This window comes from Schistocerca piceifrons, chromosome 1 (genome assembly GCF_021461385.2).
Source record: "Schistocerca piceifrons isolate TAMUIC-IGC-003096 chromosome 1, iqSchPice1.1, whole genome shotgun sequence".
Taxonomy (NCBI): Eukaryota; Metazoa; Arthropoda; class Insecta; order Orthoptera; family Acrididae; genus Schistocerca; species Schistocerca piceifrons.
This window is the reverse complement of record NC_060138.1, coordinates 668,863,513-668,882,646: the sequence shown is the minus strand read 5'-3', so window position 1 is coordinate 668,882,646 and position 19,134 is coordinate 668,863,513. Positions and strand designations below refer to the sequence as shown.

Here is a 19,134-nt window from a genome sequence, read left to right as displayed (position 1 = left end):
TACAAATGGTCTCTTGCACAAGAGTTATCCAAAATACTTGACCCTACCTTTCTATCACAAATACAACTCGGGATATGAACCTCTGAAGAAACAAGTTTTAATCCGCGGAGTTTTGGAACTGTTAGATAGCGCCTGCGCAGCGTTGGCGGGTCGGACGGGACAATAGCAGAGGAGCAGACGCAGCCGCTGTGGCGCTGCACTCACCGAGCCACCAGGCGCCGACCCAGCGCGGGTCGGTGGGCTTGATGTGCGGCGTGACGCTCAGGTTGGCGTACAGCCGCGTGCACAGCGACCCCAGAATGAACCCCAGCGCCGGGCCCAGGATGCGCACGCCGATCGTTATAGCTGCCAAGAGAAAACCACATAGTTAAGTTACAATGCGTCCCAGCAGCACGACAAGCAATAGTCACAGCTGCAGTCATGGCAATGGAGAAACGCATACCGTATGGATGTCGGGAACAATAAAATGAACATTTAGTAATTTATGCAGCCACAGAAGCTGTAAGATTAGAAACTAACGTCTAAGGAAACAAGTACATGGCAGAAGAGATAAGTATATTAGCTACAGCTAGCAGCACTTTACTACTCTCACGGCAGAAATGTCTGTGTGTGGTAATAAATGCAGATGTGTGGTTATGTAACATGCGAAATATACAATTTACGTGTGACATGATTACAGGCCCGCAGATGCTTACGAAAGACCAAAAAATTCAGCGAATGGAAATATGTGAGGACCAGCTGAAGGCGCCAATTTTCTCAACACCAGCATCACTAGAGATGAGACGTGGTGTCACCACTACGAGTCTGAATCAAAAGCATAGACTATGGAGTGGAGATCTGGGAATTCTCCAACTAAGTAGTTCGATACCGCGACCTCCAAGCAAAGTTACGTGCGCGGTCTTCTCGGATTGACAGGATGTGGTTCTATTGAATGTCTTAAAGTAAAAGGAAACTGTAAATTGAGAATACTAGAAGCCACCACGGAATGGGTTGAAAGCACGAATTTCGAGAGTCAGGTCAGATAAGAAGATTCAAATGGTTCAAATGGCCCTGGGCACTATGGGACTTAAACCTAACTAACGTAATGGCATCACCCACATCCATGTCCGAGGCAGGATTCGAACCAGAGAAGAAGAAGAACTAGCGCTTGCGACACGAAGGAGTTTAGGGGACTTCAGTGTTTAACGTCCCATCGACGTCAAGGACTGCAACACGGTAACGCTAGGCTCCCCAACGGATTTGTAACCGCGGAACTCAAGGACAAATTTGATTAGACTGTCCTACCAGATCACTTATGATTCAGTACCTTCAGATTTCCACCTCTTCTGGCCTACGAGATGGACTACGTGATCGACATTTTCGAGACTCAGATGCTATCGTCAGAGCTATAAGACAGTGTGTGGCCTCAGCTGCTTCATTTTTTTTTTTTTTTTTTTTGCGAGCACGGGATAACTAATGGTGGTGATATGTGGAAAGCTGACGGTTTGTACATCATATGTTCTCTGTTTAACGGTGTTGTTGTACTTTCTGTATCTGTTGTAGTTTCCAAGACAATAAGTGCAGGGCATTAGGTACGAAATGACTCTCGTTGTTCCAGAATACCATTTTTTTCTTTCTCATTTTGTGAATCATAATAGACTGTTTACTTTTTAAATTCGGTAAAGAAACCACAATGAATCAGGAAAATGGGGCAGTAGACACGAAAGATGAGTATGTCTTTAACTCAGATGTCAATAGGTCCAAATAGTCGGATGTAAATGTAATTTCGGGAGTGCCACAGTGGAGAGTTATAGGGACTTATATGATCTAATATCCACAATAGTAGTATTCTTTTTCTTCCCACGAATTGCGAGGTGGAAAGATTTTCTGTAGACTTCCGACTAGCAGTTAGTCAGCAGATTGTTTGGGAGACCACTGTGACCTGTTTACTAGACCTTGTATTTGCATACAAAGAAGTGCGTGAGACCAACATGGACACTGAACGTATAAAAATAAGGTTAGAACGAATGTTCGAAGATTTGTTTGACCCACTGGACTGCGCCACGGAGAAGCTGAAAAAGACTGGTAGACACTTGACGATAGAGGAAAACTCATGAAAGTATTCGCACAAAATTTCAAAAACCAGCTTTAAGCAAGAAATTTAAGAATACACCACTACCACTACGCATCGCTCCCGTAAGCATCATGAAAACAAGGTTACACCAGTATCAGTAAGCAGAGAAACGTTTAAGCAACCATACGACAGGAAGAAGTCCAAACAAGTGGTACAGTGGGCAGTGTCTTCTGACATGCACTTCACGGTGACTTATAGAGTTAATATGTAGATTCAGAAACGTCTGTCCCTAGAGGACAACTACAGCACAGGTAGCAGTGGTGAGGGACAGAATCGCCGGCTACTCACCGAAATAGAGCGGCGACTCTCTGCTGGCGACGTTGTCGTCGATGTAGGGGATGCCGAGCGTGTAGACGGCCGTCTGCCCCATGCCGACACCGAGCAGGCTGACGAAGAAGATGGCGAGCACGATGGTGGTGTGCTTGGACTGGATGCGCTCCTCGGGCTCGCACGCCGTGACGTTGGCGGGCGAGGAGGCGAGCAGCGCCGTCCACGCGTTGTGGCCGCCGGCGTCGTAGCCGAACGGCAGCGTCGTGTTGGCGTCCGCGTCGGGCGCGCGGCACACGTTGGGCGTGAACACCTCGACCGGCGCGCCCGACGCGCTGCTGTTGCGCCCGAAGTCGCCCACGCTCGTCGACGCCACGCCCGCGAACAGCCTGCGGAACCGAAGCGTCGCAAGCTCGAATCGATCCTCATCTAATATGCCACTGTCGACGAGCGATCGACGCGAATGATTGGGTGTCGGAGGATCCGAGAGCGATCCTAGGTGCCGGTAAACAATTTTCCCTCGTGGAAAAAGTGTCACGGGGCCCTGTCAGTTGCGCAGAACAACTGTCGAATTACTCGAAGAATAAAAAATAGCTTCAGTTTTTAAACCTGAGACTTACGACCAGTGAATTGCTATGTGGACTACATGTCCTTCCTACATCTACATCTACATACATACTCCGCAATCCGCCATACGGTGCGTGGCGGAGGGTACCCCGTACCACACCTAGCATCTTCTCTCCCTGTTCCACTCCCAAACAGAACGAGGGAAAAGTGACTGAATATATGCCTCTGTACGAGCCCTAATCTCTCTTATCTTATCTTTGTGGTCTTTCCGCGAAATGTAAGTTGTTGTTGTTGTTGTTGTGGTCTTCAGTCCTGAGACTGGTTTGATGCAGCTCTCCATGCTACTCTATCCTGTGCAAGCTTTTTCATCTCCCAGTACCTACTGCAACCTACATCCTTCTGAATCTGCTTAGTGTATTCATCTCTTGGTCTCCCTCTACGATTTTTACCCTCCACGCTGCCCTCCAATACTAAATTGGTGAGCCCTTGATGCCTCAGAACATGTCCTACCAACCGATCCCTTCTTCTGGTCAAGTTGTGCCACAAACTTCTCTTCTCCCCAATCCTATTCAATACTTCCTCATTAGTTATGTGATCTACCCATCTAATCTTCAGCATTCTTCTGTAGCACCACATTTCGAAAGCTTCTATTCTCTTCTTGTCCAAACTATTTATCGTCCATGTTTCACTTCCATACATGGCTACACTCCATACGAATACTTTCAGAAATGACTTCCTGACACTTAAATCAATACTGGATGTTAACAAATTTCTCTTCTTCAGAAACGCTTTCCTTGCCATTGCCAGCCTACATTTTATATCCTCTCTACTTCGACCATCATCAGTTATTTTGCTCCCCAAATAGCAAAACTCCTTTACTACTTTAAGTGCCTCATTTCCTAATCTAATTCCCTCAGCATCACCCGACTTAATTAGACTACATTCCATTATCCTTGTTTTGCTTTTGTTGATGTTCATCTTATATCCTCCTTTCAAGACACTGTCCATTCCATTCAACTGCTCCTCCAAGTCCTTTGCTGTCTCTGACAGAATTACAATGTCATCGGCGAACCTCAAAGTTTTTATTTCTTCTCCATGAATTTTAATACCTACTCCGAATTTTTCTTTTGTTTCCTTTACTGCTTCCTCAATATACAGATTGAACAACATCGGGGAGAGGCTACAACCCTGTCTTACTCCCTTCCCAACCACTGCTTCCCTTTCATGTCCCTCGACTCTTATAACTGCCATCTGGTTTCTGTACAAATTGTAAATAGCCTTTCGCTCCCTGTATTTTACCCCCGCCACCTTTAGAATTTGAAAGAGAGTATTCCAGTCAACATTGTCAAAAGCTTTCTTTAAGTCTACAAATGCTAGAAACGTAGGTTTGCCTTTCCTTAATCTTTCTTCTAAGATAAGTCGTAAGGTCAGTATTGCCTCACGTGTTCCAGTGTTTCTACGGAATCCAAACTGATCTTCCCCGAGGTTGGCTTCTACTAGTTTTTCCATTCGTCTGTAAAGAATTCGTGTTAGTATTTTGCAGCTGTGACTTATTAAGCTGATAGTTCGGTAATTTTCACATCTGTCAACACCTGCTTTCTTTGGGATTGGAATTATTATATTCTTCTTGAAGTCTGAGGGTATTTCGCCTGTTTCATACATCTTGCTCACCAGATGGTAGAGTTTTGTCAGGACTGGCTCTCCCACGGCCGTCAGTAGTTCCAATGGAATATTGTCTACTCCGGGGGCCTTGTTTCGACTCAGGTCTTTCAGTGCTCTGTCAAACTCTTCACGCAGTATCATATCTCCCATTTCATCTTCATCTACATCCTCTTCCATTTCCATAATATTGTCCTCAAGTACATCGCCCTTGTATAGACCCTCTATATACTCCTTCCACCTTTCTGCTTTCCCTTCTTTGCTTAGAACTGGGTTTCCATCTGAGCTCTTGACATTCATACAAGTCGTTCTCTTATCTCCAAAGGTCTCTTTAATTTTCCTGTAGGCGGTATCTATCTTACCCCTAGTGAGATAGGCCTCTACATCCTTACATTTGTCCTCTAGCCATCCCTGCTTAGCCATTTTGCACTTCCTGTCGATCTCATTTTTGAGACGTTTGTATTCCTTTTTGCCTGTTTCACTTACTGCATTTTTATATTTTCTCCTTTCATCAATTAAATTCAATATTTCTTCTGTTACCCAAGGATTTCTACTAGCCCTCGTCTTTTTACCTACTTGATCCTGTGCTGCCTTCACTACTTCATCCCTCAAAGCTACCCATTCTTCTTCTACTGTATTTATTTCCCCCATTCCTGTCAATTGCTCCCTTATGCTCTCCCTGAATCTCTGTACAAGTTAGCGGCAGTAAAAGTGTACTGCAGTCAGCCTCAAATGCTGGTTCTCTAAATTTCCCCAGTAGTGATTCACGAAAAGAATGCCTCCTTTCCTCTAGAGACTCTCACCCGGATCCTGAATCATTTCCGTAACACTCGCGTGATGATCAAACCTACCAGTAACAAATCTAGCAGCCTGACTCTGAATTACTTCTATGTCCTCCCTCAATCCGACCTGATAGGGATCCCAAGCGCTCGAGCAGTACTCAAGAATAGGTCGCATTAGTGTTTTATAAGCGGTCTCCTTTACAGATGAACCACATCTTCCCAAAATTCTACCAATGAACCGAAGACGACTATCTGCCTCCCCCACAACTGCCATTACATGCTTGTCCCACTTCATATCGCTCTGCAATGTTACGCCCAAATATTTAATCGACGTGACTGTGTCAAGCGCTACATTACTAATGGAGTATTCAAACATTACGGGATTCTTTTTCCTATTCATCTGAATTAATTTACGTTTATCTATATTTAGAGTTTGCTGCCGCCATTCTTTACACCAATCACAAATCCTGTCCAAGTCATCTTGTATCCTCCTACAGTCACTCAACGACGACACCTTCCCGTGCACCACAGCATCATCAGCAAACAGCCGCACATTGCTATCCACCCTATCCAAAAGATCATTTATGTAGATAGAAAACAACAGCGGACCTACCACACTTCCCTGGGGCACTCCAAATGATACCCTCACCTCCGATGAACACTCACCATCGAGGACAACGTACTGGATTCTATTACTGTACCGCAGTTCGATGACGCCTTGCATGAAGATGAAATTGCAACAGTCCGCCAAGCGGATGCGTCATAGGGTAGGTAATGAATTGGTTATCGCTAACGCTGGCCTCGTAACAAGACATGGCGTGGTGTCAGTGTCTAATGTGGTGTGCAGAAGGCACTGACATATCTCGCGTGAGACGGCACGAAGGAACTGAGGCATCTTTCACTACTCAACAGAACACGGAGTGTTAGACTTATTTAATAAATATTAAGTTTTAAATTCCTGGTAGAGTAAAACTTTGTACTGGTTCGGAACGTTATACGGAACTTTAGAATTCGTGGGAGATGATGTTCCCGTCCAAGCTCTCGAGGCACAACCCACGACACGCCCTCAAGAGATTCAACTCTGCCAGCTTCTCCTATGTTAAAATCGCACAGAAGCTCTCCTGTATATGGATATGGCCGTTCTTGTCAGCTGAATTTTTCACTAACCACTGTGCAATTAGAATGAAATTTTCACTCTGCAGCGGAGTGTGCGCTGATATGAAACTTCCTGGCATATTAAAACTGTGTGCCGGACCGAGCCTCGAACTCGGAACATTTTGCCTTTCGCGGGCAAATGCTCTACCATCTGAGTTATCCAAGCACGACTCCACACGCCCCGTCCCCACAGCTTTACATCTGCCAGTATCTCGTCCCCTACCTTCCAAACTTTACAGAAACTCTCCTGCGAACCTTGCACAACTAGCACTCCCGAAATGGCTCAAGTGGCTCAGAGCACTATGGGACTTAACATGTGAGGTCATCTGTCCCCTGGAACGTAGAACTAGCTAAACCTAACTAACCTAAGGACATCACACACATCCATGCCCGAGGCAGGATTCGAACCTGCGACCGTAGCGGTCGCGCGGTTCCACAGTGAAGCGCCTAGAACCGATCGGTCACACAGGCCGGCTAGCACTCCCGAAAGGAAGGATATTTTCCCGAAAGAAAGAATACTTTATAAAAGTTTGGAAGGTAGGAGACGAGATACTGGCAGAAGCAAAGCTGTGAGGACGGGGTGTGAGTCGTGCTCGGGTAGCTAAGATGGTAGAGCACTTGCCCGCGAAAGGCAAAAGTCCCAAGTTCGAGTCTCGCTCCGGCACACAGTTTTAATCTGCCAGTAAGTTTGACTGGGATATTACGTGACATAAATGCCACAGCATCAACTCGTTAACCATCTGCTGGGTCTCCCAACCCATGAATTTCTAAACGACCTTTCTAGGAAATGGCATAAGTCCAGAAATCTAGTTCAGTATTTTAGGATACGAAACATAATTTAAACACGTAGCAAAAATGACGCCACCCAGATGAACAGGGGCTGTTGAATTTGGTGTGGAATAGACTGAGGGCTGTGGGTGCAGGAAGCCCTCAAGAATAAAAGAGGACTCGACAGCTCATTCGCCTGTGGCTATGAAGAACATGAACAGGCTGTGGAACATTTAATCAAACAATGCCGCCGACACCACCACCACCACCACCACCACCACCACCACCACCACCAACAACAACAACAACAACAACGACAAGCATTAAGCCACTGATGTATTCTGCTCTTAGGTATTTTACTCTGAACATCTTCTGTTTCGTGCACAAATATTTGTTCTTGCTCGTTTTGGCTTATAGTTCAGCATCGTCTTTGGTATTCTGGTTTCTTGCAATCTTGTTGTAAGCTCTTTCGATTTATTCACATTACTTCACTATTTCTTATTTAAGTCAACTGTGTTTAATCGTATCCCAACACCTTCATTTCTCTTCTTATCCAATAATCTCTAGGCCGCTACCATCTTTAGAAATCTCATCTCTGTTCTTTCTCATCTTATTATTCGTACGTGTCCTACATTCACATCCAAGAATGATCTCTGTGAAAGTACTCTAAAGACTCTGTAGATGCCACATCTTCACACTCAAGTCGCTGCAGCTACTCAGGTGTAAACTTCTTGCCGAAGCCTCTCCATTGTAACTCTACATGTTTATGCTTTATACAGAATGTAACAAAAATATACAGACAGTCGTCGAAGTGTTGTAGAGCGAGTCTTGAGGAACGAACTGAGGATAGGAATCAGTGTCCGTAAACATAATTCTACGACGCCACAGAGCGCTGAAGTTACGGGAGGGAACGTCTGCCGTTAGGCCATCCCATCGGCAGCAAACGTAGAGTTGCAACACTGACGCCTCCGCCCTCACTGCTCGTAGCGTTCTTTACAGCGTTGTCAAGACAGGTGTGGATATAGTTAGCTGCTGTCTGACGGCCTGAGTACTGTCAGGTCCATTGCTATGTGTTCGCCCTGCGTTCCATCGGCATTACAAACTCACATTGTTGCCCAAGGGGTGGCCAGCGGCAGGCGTTTCCCTCTTTGACTTCCATTCCCTGTAGTGCCGTCGAATTATGTTTGTGGACATGGATTCCTATCCTCAGTTTGTTTCTCAAGATTCTACAAACCTGCAACGTTCGTCAGTATGTTTTAGTCATAACCCGCGTGTACCTGTTCTTCTGCTGTATGAAAGAAAACTAATACAAAAGCCCACGGAAATGAATTTACACCTACATGCCAGTCTGAAATTCACGCTTAAGTGCCTGGCAGAGGGTTTATCGAAGCAGTTTCAGACTATTTCTTTATCTTTCCCTTCTCGAACAGTGCATAGGAAAAACAAAAACTTAAATCTTTCTGTCCGAGCTCCGCTTTCTGTTATTTTATTACGATGACCATTTCACCACGTGTAGGGTGGGCGTCAACAAATGTTTTTGCATTCAGAGGAGAAAGTTGGTGATTCAGATTTCGTGGTAAGATCTCGTCTCAACGAAAAATGCCTTTGTTTTAACGATTGCCATCCCAACTCGTGTATCATATTTGTGACTCTCTCTCCCCTATTTCGCGATAACACAAAACGATTTGCCCTTCTTTGAATTTTTTTGATGTCCTCCGTCTATCCTATTTGGTACGGATCCCATACTACACAGCAGTATTCCAGAAAAGGTCGGACATGCGTCGTGTAGGTAGTGTCTTTAGTACACCTGTTGCATCTTCTAAGTGTTCTGCCAGTAAAATGCAGTCTTTGGTTCATTTTCTCGCAACATTTTCTATGCGATCCTTCCAGTTTAAGTTGTTCGTAGTTGTAATACGTAGGCCTTTAGTTGAACTGACAACTGTAGAATGCAGTGGGCTGAAGTTTTGCTCAAAAATCATGTGGGATCCAGATCTCACGTACTTCTTTAATCTAAAAAGTAATACTGCTGGACAGACAGTGTTTCGCTAAATCAGCCGTGGACCAGTAAGTAAAGGGCAAAGTTGTAAGGGATGGGGAAAAACCGCTGTAGCTCAATAGCCACGTCTGGAAGTAGCTACGAAAGCAAATAGAGCTTAGTCACAGATTTAAGCAAAGTCAAAGCTCAGTCAATAGACAAAAGCTGGAAGAAGAAGAAATGAATGTAACGAATACACTTAGAAAAGCATTCAGAGAATTCAAAAGTAATATCTTCTCAAATGATCTGCCTAGATATCGTAGGAAGTATTAGTCGTACGTAAAGACAGTAAACGGACTGAAATCATCTTCTGAACCACTTATTGACCATAGTGGCACAGATACGGAAAATGGCAAAGAGATGGTCGAAATACTGAATTCGGACCTTCCGAAGCTGTTTAACCGTGGAAGATCGTAATATGGTTGCTTCCAATCATCGCACCAACGCCGGAATAGCATGTATTGAAGTAGACGAGCTGGCCGGTGTGGTCGAGCGGTTCTAGGCGCTACAATCTGGAGCCGCGCGGCCACTACGGTCGAGCCGGCCGAAGTGGCCGCGCGGTTAAAGGCGCTGCAGTCTGGAACCGCAAGACCGCTACGGTCGCAGGTTCGAATCCTGCCTCGGGCATGGATGTTTGTGATGTCCTTAGGTTAGTTAGGTTTAACTAGTTCTAAGTTCTAGGGGACTAATGACCTCAGCAGTTGAGTCCCATAGTGCTCAGAGCCATTTGAGCCACTACGGTCGCAGGTTCGAATCCTGCCTCGGGCGTGGATGTGTGTGATGTTCTTAGGCTAGTTAGGTTTAAATAGTTCTAGGGGACTGATGACCTCAGAAGTTAAGTCCCATAGTGCTCAGAGCCATTTGAACCATTTTTGAAGTAGGCGATCGCAGAGTAGAAAATCAACGAAAACCGCTGAACATTCGAAACGCAACTGGATCGGATGAAATACGTTTGGGCTCTACAATATTATGCGGAAGAAGGTTCTACCCTTCTTGCAGTTACAAATGAACACTGCGAGAAAATCAGAGAAATTAGAGCTCAAACGCTCATAGAATTTGTCAAGAACGTAAAGGCATGGAAGACGTTCGAAATTCTCAGGAAAATATGTATGAGCTATAGTGAAATTGAAATAAATATATATAAAATGTACAAAAATCAAGAAGGAAAAACAAGGATGGAAAGTCAAGAAAGAAGTTTCGGATTAGAAAGAATATAAAACAGGAATATAGTCTCTCTTCCCTCGTGTTCCATAGTGTACATCGAACAATCACGGAAATAAAAGAAAGGTTGAAGAACGGGATTAAAATGCGAAGTGAAAGGATACCAATGATAATATTCGCCTATGACATTGCTATCTTCAGAGAAAGTGAGGAACAATTGCAGGACCTGTTAAACTGAAAGAACAGTCTAACGAGGAAACACTATGGATTGAGAATAAACAGAAGAAAGATAAAAGTAAAGAGGAGTAGGAGGAATGAGATTAGCAACAAACTTGCCATTCAAATTGGGGATCACAAACTAGATAAAGCGAAGAAATTCTGCTACTATGTAAGCAAAATAACACATGACGGACAAAGCAAGAAAGACATTAAAAACGTGCCAGTGCATGCAGAGAGTACATCCCTCGCCAAAAGAAATTGACATCAAACATCGGCTTTAATTTGAGGAAGAAATATTTGAGAACCTACGTTTGGAGTACAGCATTGTACGGAAGTGAACCATGGACTATGTAGAGATCGGAAAAGAAGAAATCGAAGCGTTTGAGATGTGGTGCTATAGAGGGATGTTAAATATTAGGTGGACTGGAAAGATGAAAAATGAGTAGGTTCTGCACAGAATCGGTGTGTAGAGGAAGATGTGGGACTGGCATGGTTACAGGACGTGTGTTATGAAATTTTGGAAATTTGTGGCAAGTTCCTATGGGGCCAAACTGCTGAGGTCATCCGTTCCTAGACTTACACACTACTTAAACTAACTTACGCTAAAGACAATACACACACTCATGCCCGAGGGATGACTCGAACCTCCGATGGGGGTAGCGGCGGAAACCGTGGCAAGATGCCTGAGACCAAGCGGCTACCCCGTGCGGCTGTGTGTTACGACATCGAGGAATAACTTCCATGGTAACATTGCTTGAATAGTGCCCACCGGTGTGGCATCCATACCAGATAGGGTTGATAGAAGAGATAGAGAAGATCCAACGGTGAACATCGCGCTTCGTTTCAGGATCATTTAGTAATCGCGAAAGCGTTGCGGAGATGATAGATAATGTCCAGTGGAAGACGCTGCAAGAGAGACGCTCTGTAGCTCGGCACGGGCTTTTGTTGAAGTTTCGAGAACATACCTTCACCTGGGAGTCAAGCTGTATATTGCTCCCTCCTACGTATATCTCGCGAAGGGGCCATGAGGATAAAATCAGAGAGATTAGAGCCCACACAGAGGCATTCCGACAATCTTTCTTTCCACGAACAATACGAGACTGGAATAGAAGGGAGAACCGATAGATGTACTCAAGGTACTCTCCGCCACGCACCGTCAGGTGGCTTGCGGGGTATGGATGTAGATGTAAATGTAGATGTACTTGCGCGAGCTATAGAAGATGAAACTGTTAGGGGAAACAGAGACAGTAACACAAACAAATAATTGAGGACGTTAGATGCAAAAGGAAGAAGGAAGATTAGAGTTCAGCGTCTCATCGACAGGGAGGTCAATAGTTACTTAACATGAAGACAGCGAAGGAAATCGGCCATGCCCTTTCAAAGGAACCATCCCGACATTGCCTTAAGCCATTTAGGGTAATTGCCCTAAATCTATATCGCCGGATGGGGGTTTGAACCCCCCCCCCCTCCCGAATCCAAATCTAGTCCGCTAAGCACTGTCCCTCTACGCTCGGTAACGCTGGATGAAAGTGCTACGGTGAGGGAAAGAGGTTGGCACAGAAGGGGAAATCGTGGAGGACTTCATCAAATCAGTCGGAAAACGGATGAAAGCGAAGTCTTATCTGAAGTAGTTCTTCAGACGTACCCACCACCATCACAAACGACAAACCGTCAGGTGGATTGCATCTTATAATAGATGCAAATATACTACAGCTAAAAACCAAACGCGCACCCACCTGTCGTTGGCCTCTATGAGCTTGTCGCCGAAGAGGAAGTGCGGCAGCGAGCAGGTGAAGGAGGAGACGGCAAAGAGCACCATCCCCCAGGCGATCCACTTGGGGCGGTGGCCCTGGCCGCCGTAGTAGGTGAGCAGCAGCGACGAGCCGATCTGTCCGATCTCGGTCGCGCTCATGATGATGCCCGTTGTCTTGGACTGTATCTGGAAGAGTTTCTCGATGGTGGTGATGACGCTCACGAAGTAGGTGTAGTACATGCCCTGCAGCACCCACGTGATGCAGAAGGTGACGAGGAAGGCCTGCTTGGAGGCGAAGATCTGCATCCAGCGCGGCGCGCACGGCCCGATGCCGCAGCGCAGGTCGTCGCCCGCCGTCTCGGCCGCTCCGTCGCCCGCGCCCGCCGCCAGCGCCGTCTCGTCGTCGTCGCTCATCTGCGCACGAGAGCAGAGCCCGTCCAGGAGGAACACTCCACACAAGGACAATGTGCATTCTACAGGAAGGCGAGCATGCCCGTAAGGAAGGTGCTACTGAGCACAACATCGCGGAATTAACAGGATATGCTGCTCAAAACTAAAGTAAATGAAAACTAAAGTAAATGGCGGTACTAACAAACACAGGCCTTGCGTGAAATTTGAATTTAGTTAGATGCGGAAATATTGAAAAAGTTTACATTTCAAATACTGAAGATTGAATGTCGCCTGATGGCCTCGCATGCACTCGATATGGCAAGGAAGGTATAAAAGCGGAGCAGAGACGAATAGTGACGATGTGGGCCGCAATTGTTGAAATCCAAAGACAAACCGCTTTTACAAAGCGCAGATTGTTATGGCCCAGTGCCTGAAAACTAACACTTCGGAAACGGCAAGCTGGTCAGCTGTTATCGTGCTACAGACGAGAGCATGCATATCGTCAGTTGCGAATGCACTGGGCGCGGGATCATGGACACTGGGCAGTGGATCAATGGAAACCTGTCACCTGATCATGTTTGTTCTTATAGCTGATCGATGATCGTGTCTAGATACGCCGTTATCCAGGAGCATGACTGCTCGAAACATGCACCGCGCCACAGACGCTACCGGTGGTAGGGGCAATTTTGTCCCACGGGATCGTATCATCTCGGCTCCACTGGACCTGTGATATTAATCGAAAGAACCATAATAGCTGTAGACTACGTGAACATTATTGAGGACCTGCTGCATGCCTTCATGCTTAATGTACTCCCCGACGGGGATGGCATGTTCCAGCAGGATAACTATCTATGCCATAAGGCCAGAATCGTGCTACTGTGGTTTGAGGAGCATAATAGTGAACTCTCGTTTATGTATCACCCACCAACTTTACCTGATCCGAACCCAAAAGAACAGATCTGGAACGATATCGAGTACCATCCCCGCCTCCACAAAATATCGGCCTGTAGTTTACGGGACTACGTGAAAGCGTGTAGACTTCTGATGCCACATACCTCCGGAAATCTACCTAGGACTTATTGAATCCATACCAAGCAGAATTGCTGCTGTACTGTGTTCCAGAGATGGACCACCACTCTAGCAAGGAGGTGGTCATAATGTTTTGATTCACCAGTCTCTATGAAAGCGCGCTAGAAAAAAAATTGTCACCTCCAGGAGACACCAAGGTAGACATCAGTATGTTACAGAGTGGCTGGCTCATTTATTCCAGCAGTCAGCCATCCGCCGCTAGTATCTGCTGTCTTCTTTTGATTATTACCACAGTTTTTTTCTGTTTTTGCTGTTTGTGTCACCAGGGCCATCACGATCTCTTGTTGTTCAATGTCCGTTTCTGCCGTTCCGCTGTTGCTGTAGAGGATATTAACGATCTACGGCCAACTACAGTAAAAAAAGTGGGCGATCTTTTATCTTTGCATTAGCCGTCGTCAAAACCTCGCTACTGTGCTACGGTGAACTGTAACAGCCTTCCACAACTGCCCTCACGCTGAATGTTTCTGAGAAATCCGCAAAGACAGGAATGGAAGGGCATTCTTCCATCTAAATCATTTAGCTGCATATGTTCGAGATTCTGAGGACGTAGTGGTGCATAGCAGTTGGGGACTCGACCCTCCACTTGCAGTTGAAACCCGCTGCCATTCCCAACGTGCACACTTACAGGGCATTCTTGAGGCAGGAGAAACAAACTGACGGCTCATGAATAATCGTACCACATTCCAACCCATCGGCTCTTTGTGGTGCATAGTCTCTCTGTGCGGAAGCATGGTGTGACTGAGTCACACTGCCCCTAGCTTGGACAAATCTGACTTGCGCCACGTTGACAATGATGACAGTGGAATTGTCTTGCAATGTCACATACTAAGAGAACAGCGACGAGACAGGAAACCAACGACAGATGTGAAAGAGTAAGAAGAGTCAAAAGGTGGGAAGGGCACGAGCCAGACCGCACCACCCACCGAGGGCAACCATACCATGACCCCTCCCCCCCTCCTCCCGTGAGTCGCAGCAGGCGACGGGACACACCTCCAACCTTCCGTTGACGAATCTCGATAAAGCGTTACACAAAGGTCGTTTCTTTGGCAAGAAAAATGTGCGCCCTTTCCCTTTAGATTAAAACTGCCAACGAAAGATGTTAGTTGGTTACAAGTTTGAGCAGAATACGAGGACGTGCCGAAAACTAATACCTCCGAATTTTCTCTGTGAAAAAAAACTTAAAGCTTTTTAAACAAATAAAATTTTACTAACTTCTACATGTTTATTTTTCACGTCTACATATTAATTTCTCAACATAGTCACCCTAGTGACGAACACATTTCTCCAACGACATATCAATTTGTTGATAGCGTCACTGTTGATTGTTTCACATTGTTGACGGAGCCAAAACCTCACCTCTGCTTGCACCACTTCATCACTATCAAAGTGAAGTCCTCGAAGGTGTTCTTTATGCTTTAGAAACAGATGAAAACCGGATGGGGCCAAGTCGGGACTGTATGTTGGATGATCGATGACAGTGAACTCAAGGCGTCGGATTATTGTAGATGTCGCAGCGCTCCTATGTGGTCTGGCATTGCCATGCTCAAGGAGCGGATGCTCCACGTGTGGACAAACTGTTCTGCGGTTAGAAACTCGATTGCAGCTCGCTGTTTCTCTCGCACCGGCATAGTTATGTTAGGCTACACAGTGCCATGTTACACGCCACGATTCGGAGTTCTCTAATGGCAGGAGTGTTGCAACTTGCGTCAACGAAACGAGAAAGTCAACGAGTGACATGCATGATATGTAATACCTCAATTGATATTGGAACAGAATAAAAAATTCGGAGGCATTACTTTTCAGCACGCTGGTAGAAACGGCCGGCTTATGACGGATTCGGTCAGCGATTCGTTGTTTGGTCGCCCAAAAACTCAGTGACAGCTGACAATGAGCGTCAGATTTGCTAGATTTAAAGGCCGGACACAAGTCAGACGCTGAATAAGTGGTATGCAGACGGATACCAATTGATATGTCTGGCAGCCTTAGCAGAACAGGAGAAACATCCCGCGAACTGACGGGCGACGCACTTCACTCATGGGGGATCAATTGCCTGTATTTATGTCGTGTGTCGTTACTACTGCGACCAAGGGGCGAATTTGTTGGCGTGAAAAACCCGGGAAAATCCCTCTCGGGCGGAATCGATATGTCCGTTTGAATGTGACCCTATAAAGGTTAATCATTATTGCTAACCTGCATGCATAACAAACTCTTTACTATTGGAATTATTTTCTTCGTTTAGTAACTGCTGGCTCAGTAATCTGTGGTCCCAAAGCTACGTGGAAGATAAAGAGACCTGCCAAGGGCACAGTTCCCGCGGAGGATGTGGATGTCTTTTAATATGTATACCCCTCTTGAGGGTTCCCATCTGTATTACTTTCTGATGGCGCCCGTAAGAAACTCGAAAAGAATATTTAATATCTAAAGATAAACCCTCTGTACCATATGGTGCACGAGAGAAGATGGCAAAAGCAAGCAAAGAACTTCGTGGACAGCTGAAATAAGACAAGCAAGAGCACCTATCCTGTGACGCAGGTATACGGAAATAAAAGAAGCTCTCTGATCTGTCTCTACTCAGAAACTGAGAAGAGAAAAATGACCTTGCCTGAACCACACCATGTATAGATCGAAATTCCGAGTCCGGGGCCGTATTTCAGAGTCTGCCAAGATACTAATCAAGCATCTGTGGTCGTATTTTGTCGGAAGTGGGATAGTACAAAACTGCGCGGCTTCGCGTGTATTACTCAACTAGCTTCTTGCGAAATCGGCATGAAATCAAAAACGTAGTAGATATGGTCAGCTTACAGAAGGTGTTTTCGTCGTCCTGGGCACGGATCGACGGAGTATGACTCAGCTGAAATCCATGGTACGTACGGTGACGAATAGCAGTATGCAATTTCTGGGTAACTGTAATGAAATGACTGACATCAAAAATTTGCACACCACGGTTTGAGCAATTCCCGAGCAAATAATAAAATAAAAGAACTTTATCAGTAGCGGTAATATCTGTCACACGTAATTAGCGTTAGACGTAGACAGTCGAAGAAAGCTCTGAACAATACGTTTACTGGACGGCGAATGTAACAAAAATGGCTCTGAGCACTATGGGACTTAACATCTGTGGTTATCAGTCCCCTAGAACTTAGAACTACTTAAACCTAACTAACCTAAGGACATCACACACATCCATGCCCGAGGCAGGATTCGAACCTGCGACCGTAGCAGTCGCGCGGTTCCGGACTGAGCGGCGAATGTAACATTGGGCGTAATAGAATAGCAGTTGTTCTCAATATGTATCAACAGTTTTAACGGATGAGGTCAGGTAGCGCTCTCAGTATGTTCCCTTGTGATATTCTATTCTACAGGGGATTATTGGTGTCTCACATTATATTCAGGAGATTATTGGTGTCTGATATTATAAGGAAATACAGAACGATGTAGACAGTGTTTCTACTCTATGAATTGAATAGCATATCTCTTTAAATGATGCGTAAGATAAGGTCCACAACAGAAAGGAAACGTTCAACACACTTTTACAAAAAATTTGCTGTAAAGTTCTAAAACTGTGATAACACATAAATATATATTGATAACTACTGCGAAGGAATATGAAATTAATTTTAACACACAAAATCTTTAGTCCAATGCAGTACGTGAAGCAATAAGGGTCATAATTTGAAGCCATATTGACCATTAATCGACAGTGACTGTTTCAAAAATATGAAAAGGTTCAGAAATACCGCTACCAGTCACAAGATTTGTTGACTACTAAATTATTTATTTGGCGACATGTTTCGAGGTGATTTCTCATCATCAGGCTACAGTGGCATTAAAAAAAGAAAAACATTTGACATAAGTGTAAACAGATACTTTGGAGAAAAGCTGGAGAATGGCCATCTTGAAAGAAATGGAAACGTTCATCCACGGCCCTAACTTGAAAACGACGTCCTAAATGAAATGACAGAGTTCAAAAATTCACACATCTTTACGAATTTCAATACTCTTAAAATAGTAAGTACTTGGCATTAAGGTTACATGTGAGTGTAGATCCCAGAAAAATGTTTGTAATTCTTAAAATAAGTTTTTATAATGTCATTGTATTATAAAATTGTCATAGTCGCTGATTTTGTAATATATTACGCCAACCAACACCAGTAATACGATAGCAAGACATGAAGAAGACGTTGGAGATATAGTAAGGGGAGTTGTCATGACTTCACAAACTTGAAACCGACGACCGCCGTGTTACTACGGCCAAACATTAGCTTCTGGTGAAAGTGCTGGATAAAAAAATGCTATCTTTCATCCTTTATAGACCATGATTAATGAAATTGTATCTCATTTACTACCCAGCCCTTCTCATGTCTAATCCGTTTCTAAGTAACACAACAATGTAACGTAGTATGTTTTACATCATTTCCTCAAAATATATGTGGGAATAATAAGCACTGAAACAATCTACGAGATGGTCGATGCCTGTCCACGGAGCAGCAGGAGAAATCTACATGGGTTGAGATGACGTCTCGGTTTATGCGCTGGACGTATATTCGAAAGGAACCGCATTCAAATCCTTGTACGGGTACAAAAAATTTGCTGTTACGGAGTGTCACCGAGCTCCTTCAGGAAAATAAAGGGATGGTTGCTTTAAAAAGGCCAAGAACGATTCATCACAAACTATGGTGCCTAAAGCTTGGTGACTAGGCGATATAAAGTGAATCTCTAACGAAAGAATGTATCTGCGTGTCTACTATATGATGTCGCCCGCATTAACGTTCGACGGAAACAAAGGCTGCGCTACGTGTGCAGATCCGCAGAGCTCGCAGTATAACGGCATGAAGGCCATCACACTGCTACCCACAACACTTGTACCGTTGTCTGTCGCACACCCACGCTCCCCAGTCCCACGCGTCCTCCACCTCCGGCTTCGATCAAAGAAGAAAAGATTGCTTGTGGTGATGCTAGAAACAACACTTCCGGTGGGCTTTAAGGATCTAGAGTCGCAGAAGGCTACTGTGCTCCGTCCCACTGTAGCAATAAACTCTTCACGTGTATCAGACGTTATGACAAGCTTCATGCTTTTGGCGCATAGCCACATGTAATGGTTCAGATGTACGAAAAATTGCAGCAATGGTCGTGTACCTCCTAAGGTATAACAGGAAACAATAATTGGGTGGTTGGT

At 45.0% G+C, this 19,134-nt stretch overlaps 1 protein-coding gene across 1 annotated transcript in view; it reads right to left on the bottom strand.

Annotated features, from left to right (window-relative positions):
* Positions 1-19,134, bottom strand: part of LOC124708998 (solute carrier organic anion transporter family member 74D-like) — a 90,929-nt gene that overhangs the window by 57,942 nt on the left and 13,853 nt on the right. Inside the window, exons 2-4 of the mRNA XM_047240634.1 lie at positions 12,463-12,893; positions 2,402-2,769; positions 205-345 (exon numbers count right to left, since the gene is read on the bottom strand). Of these exons, the coding sequence (XP_047096590.1) occupies positions 205-345; positions 2,402-2,769; positions 12,463-12,893 (940 nt within the window). The remainder of the gene's footprint in view (positions 1-204; positions 346-2,401; positions 2,770-12,462; positions 12,894-19,134) is intronic.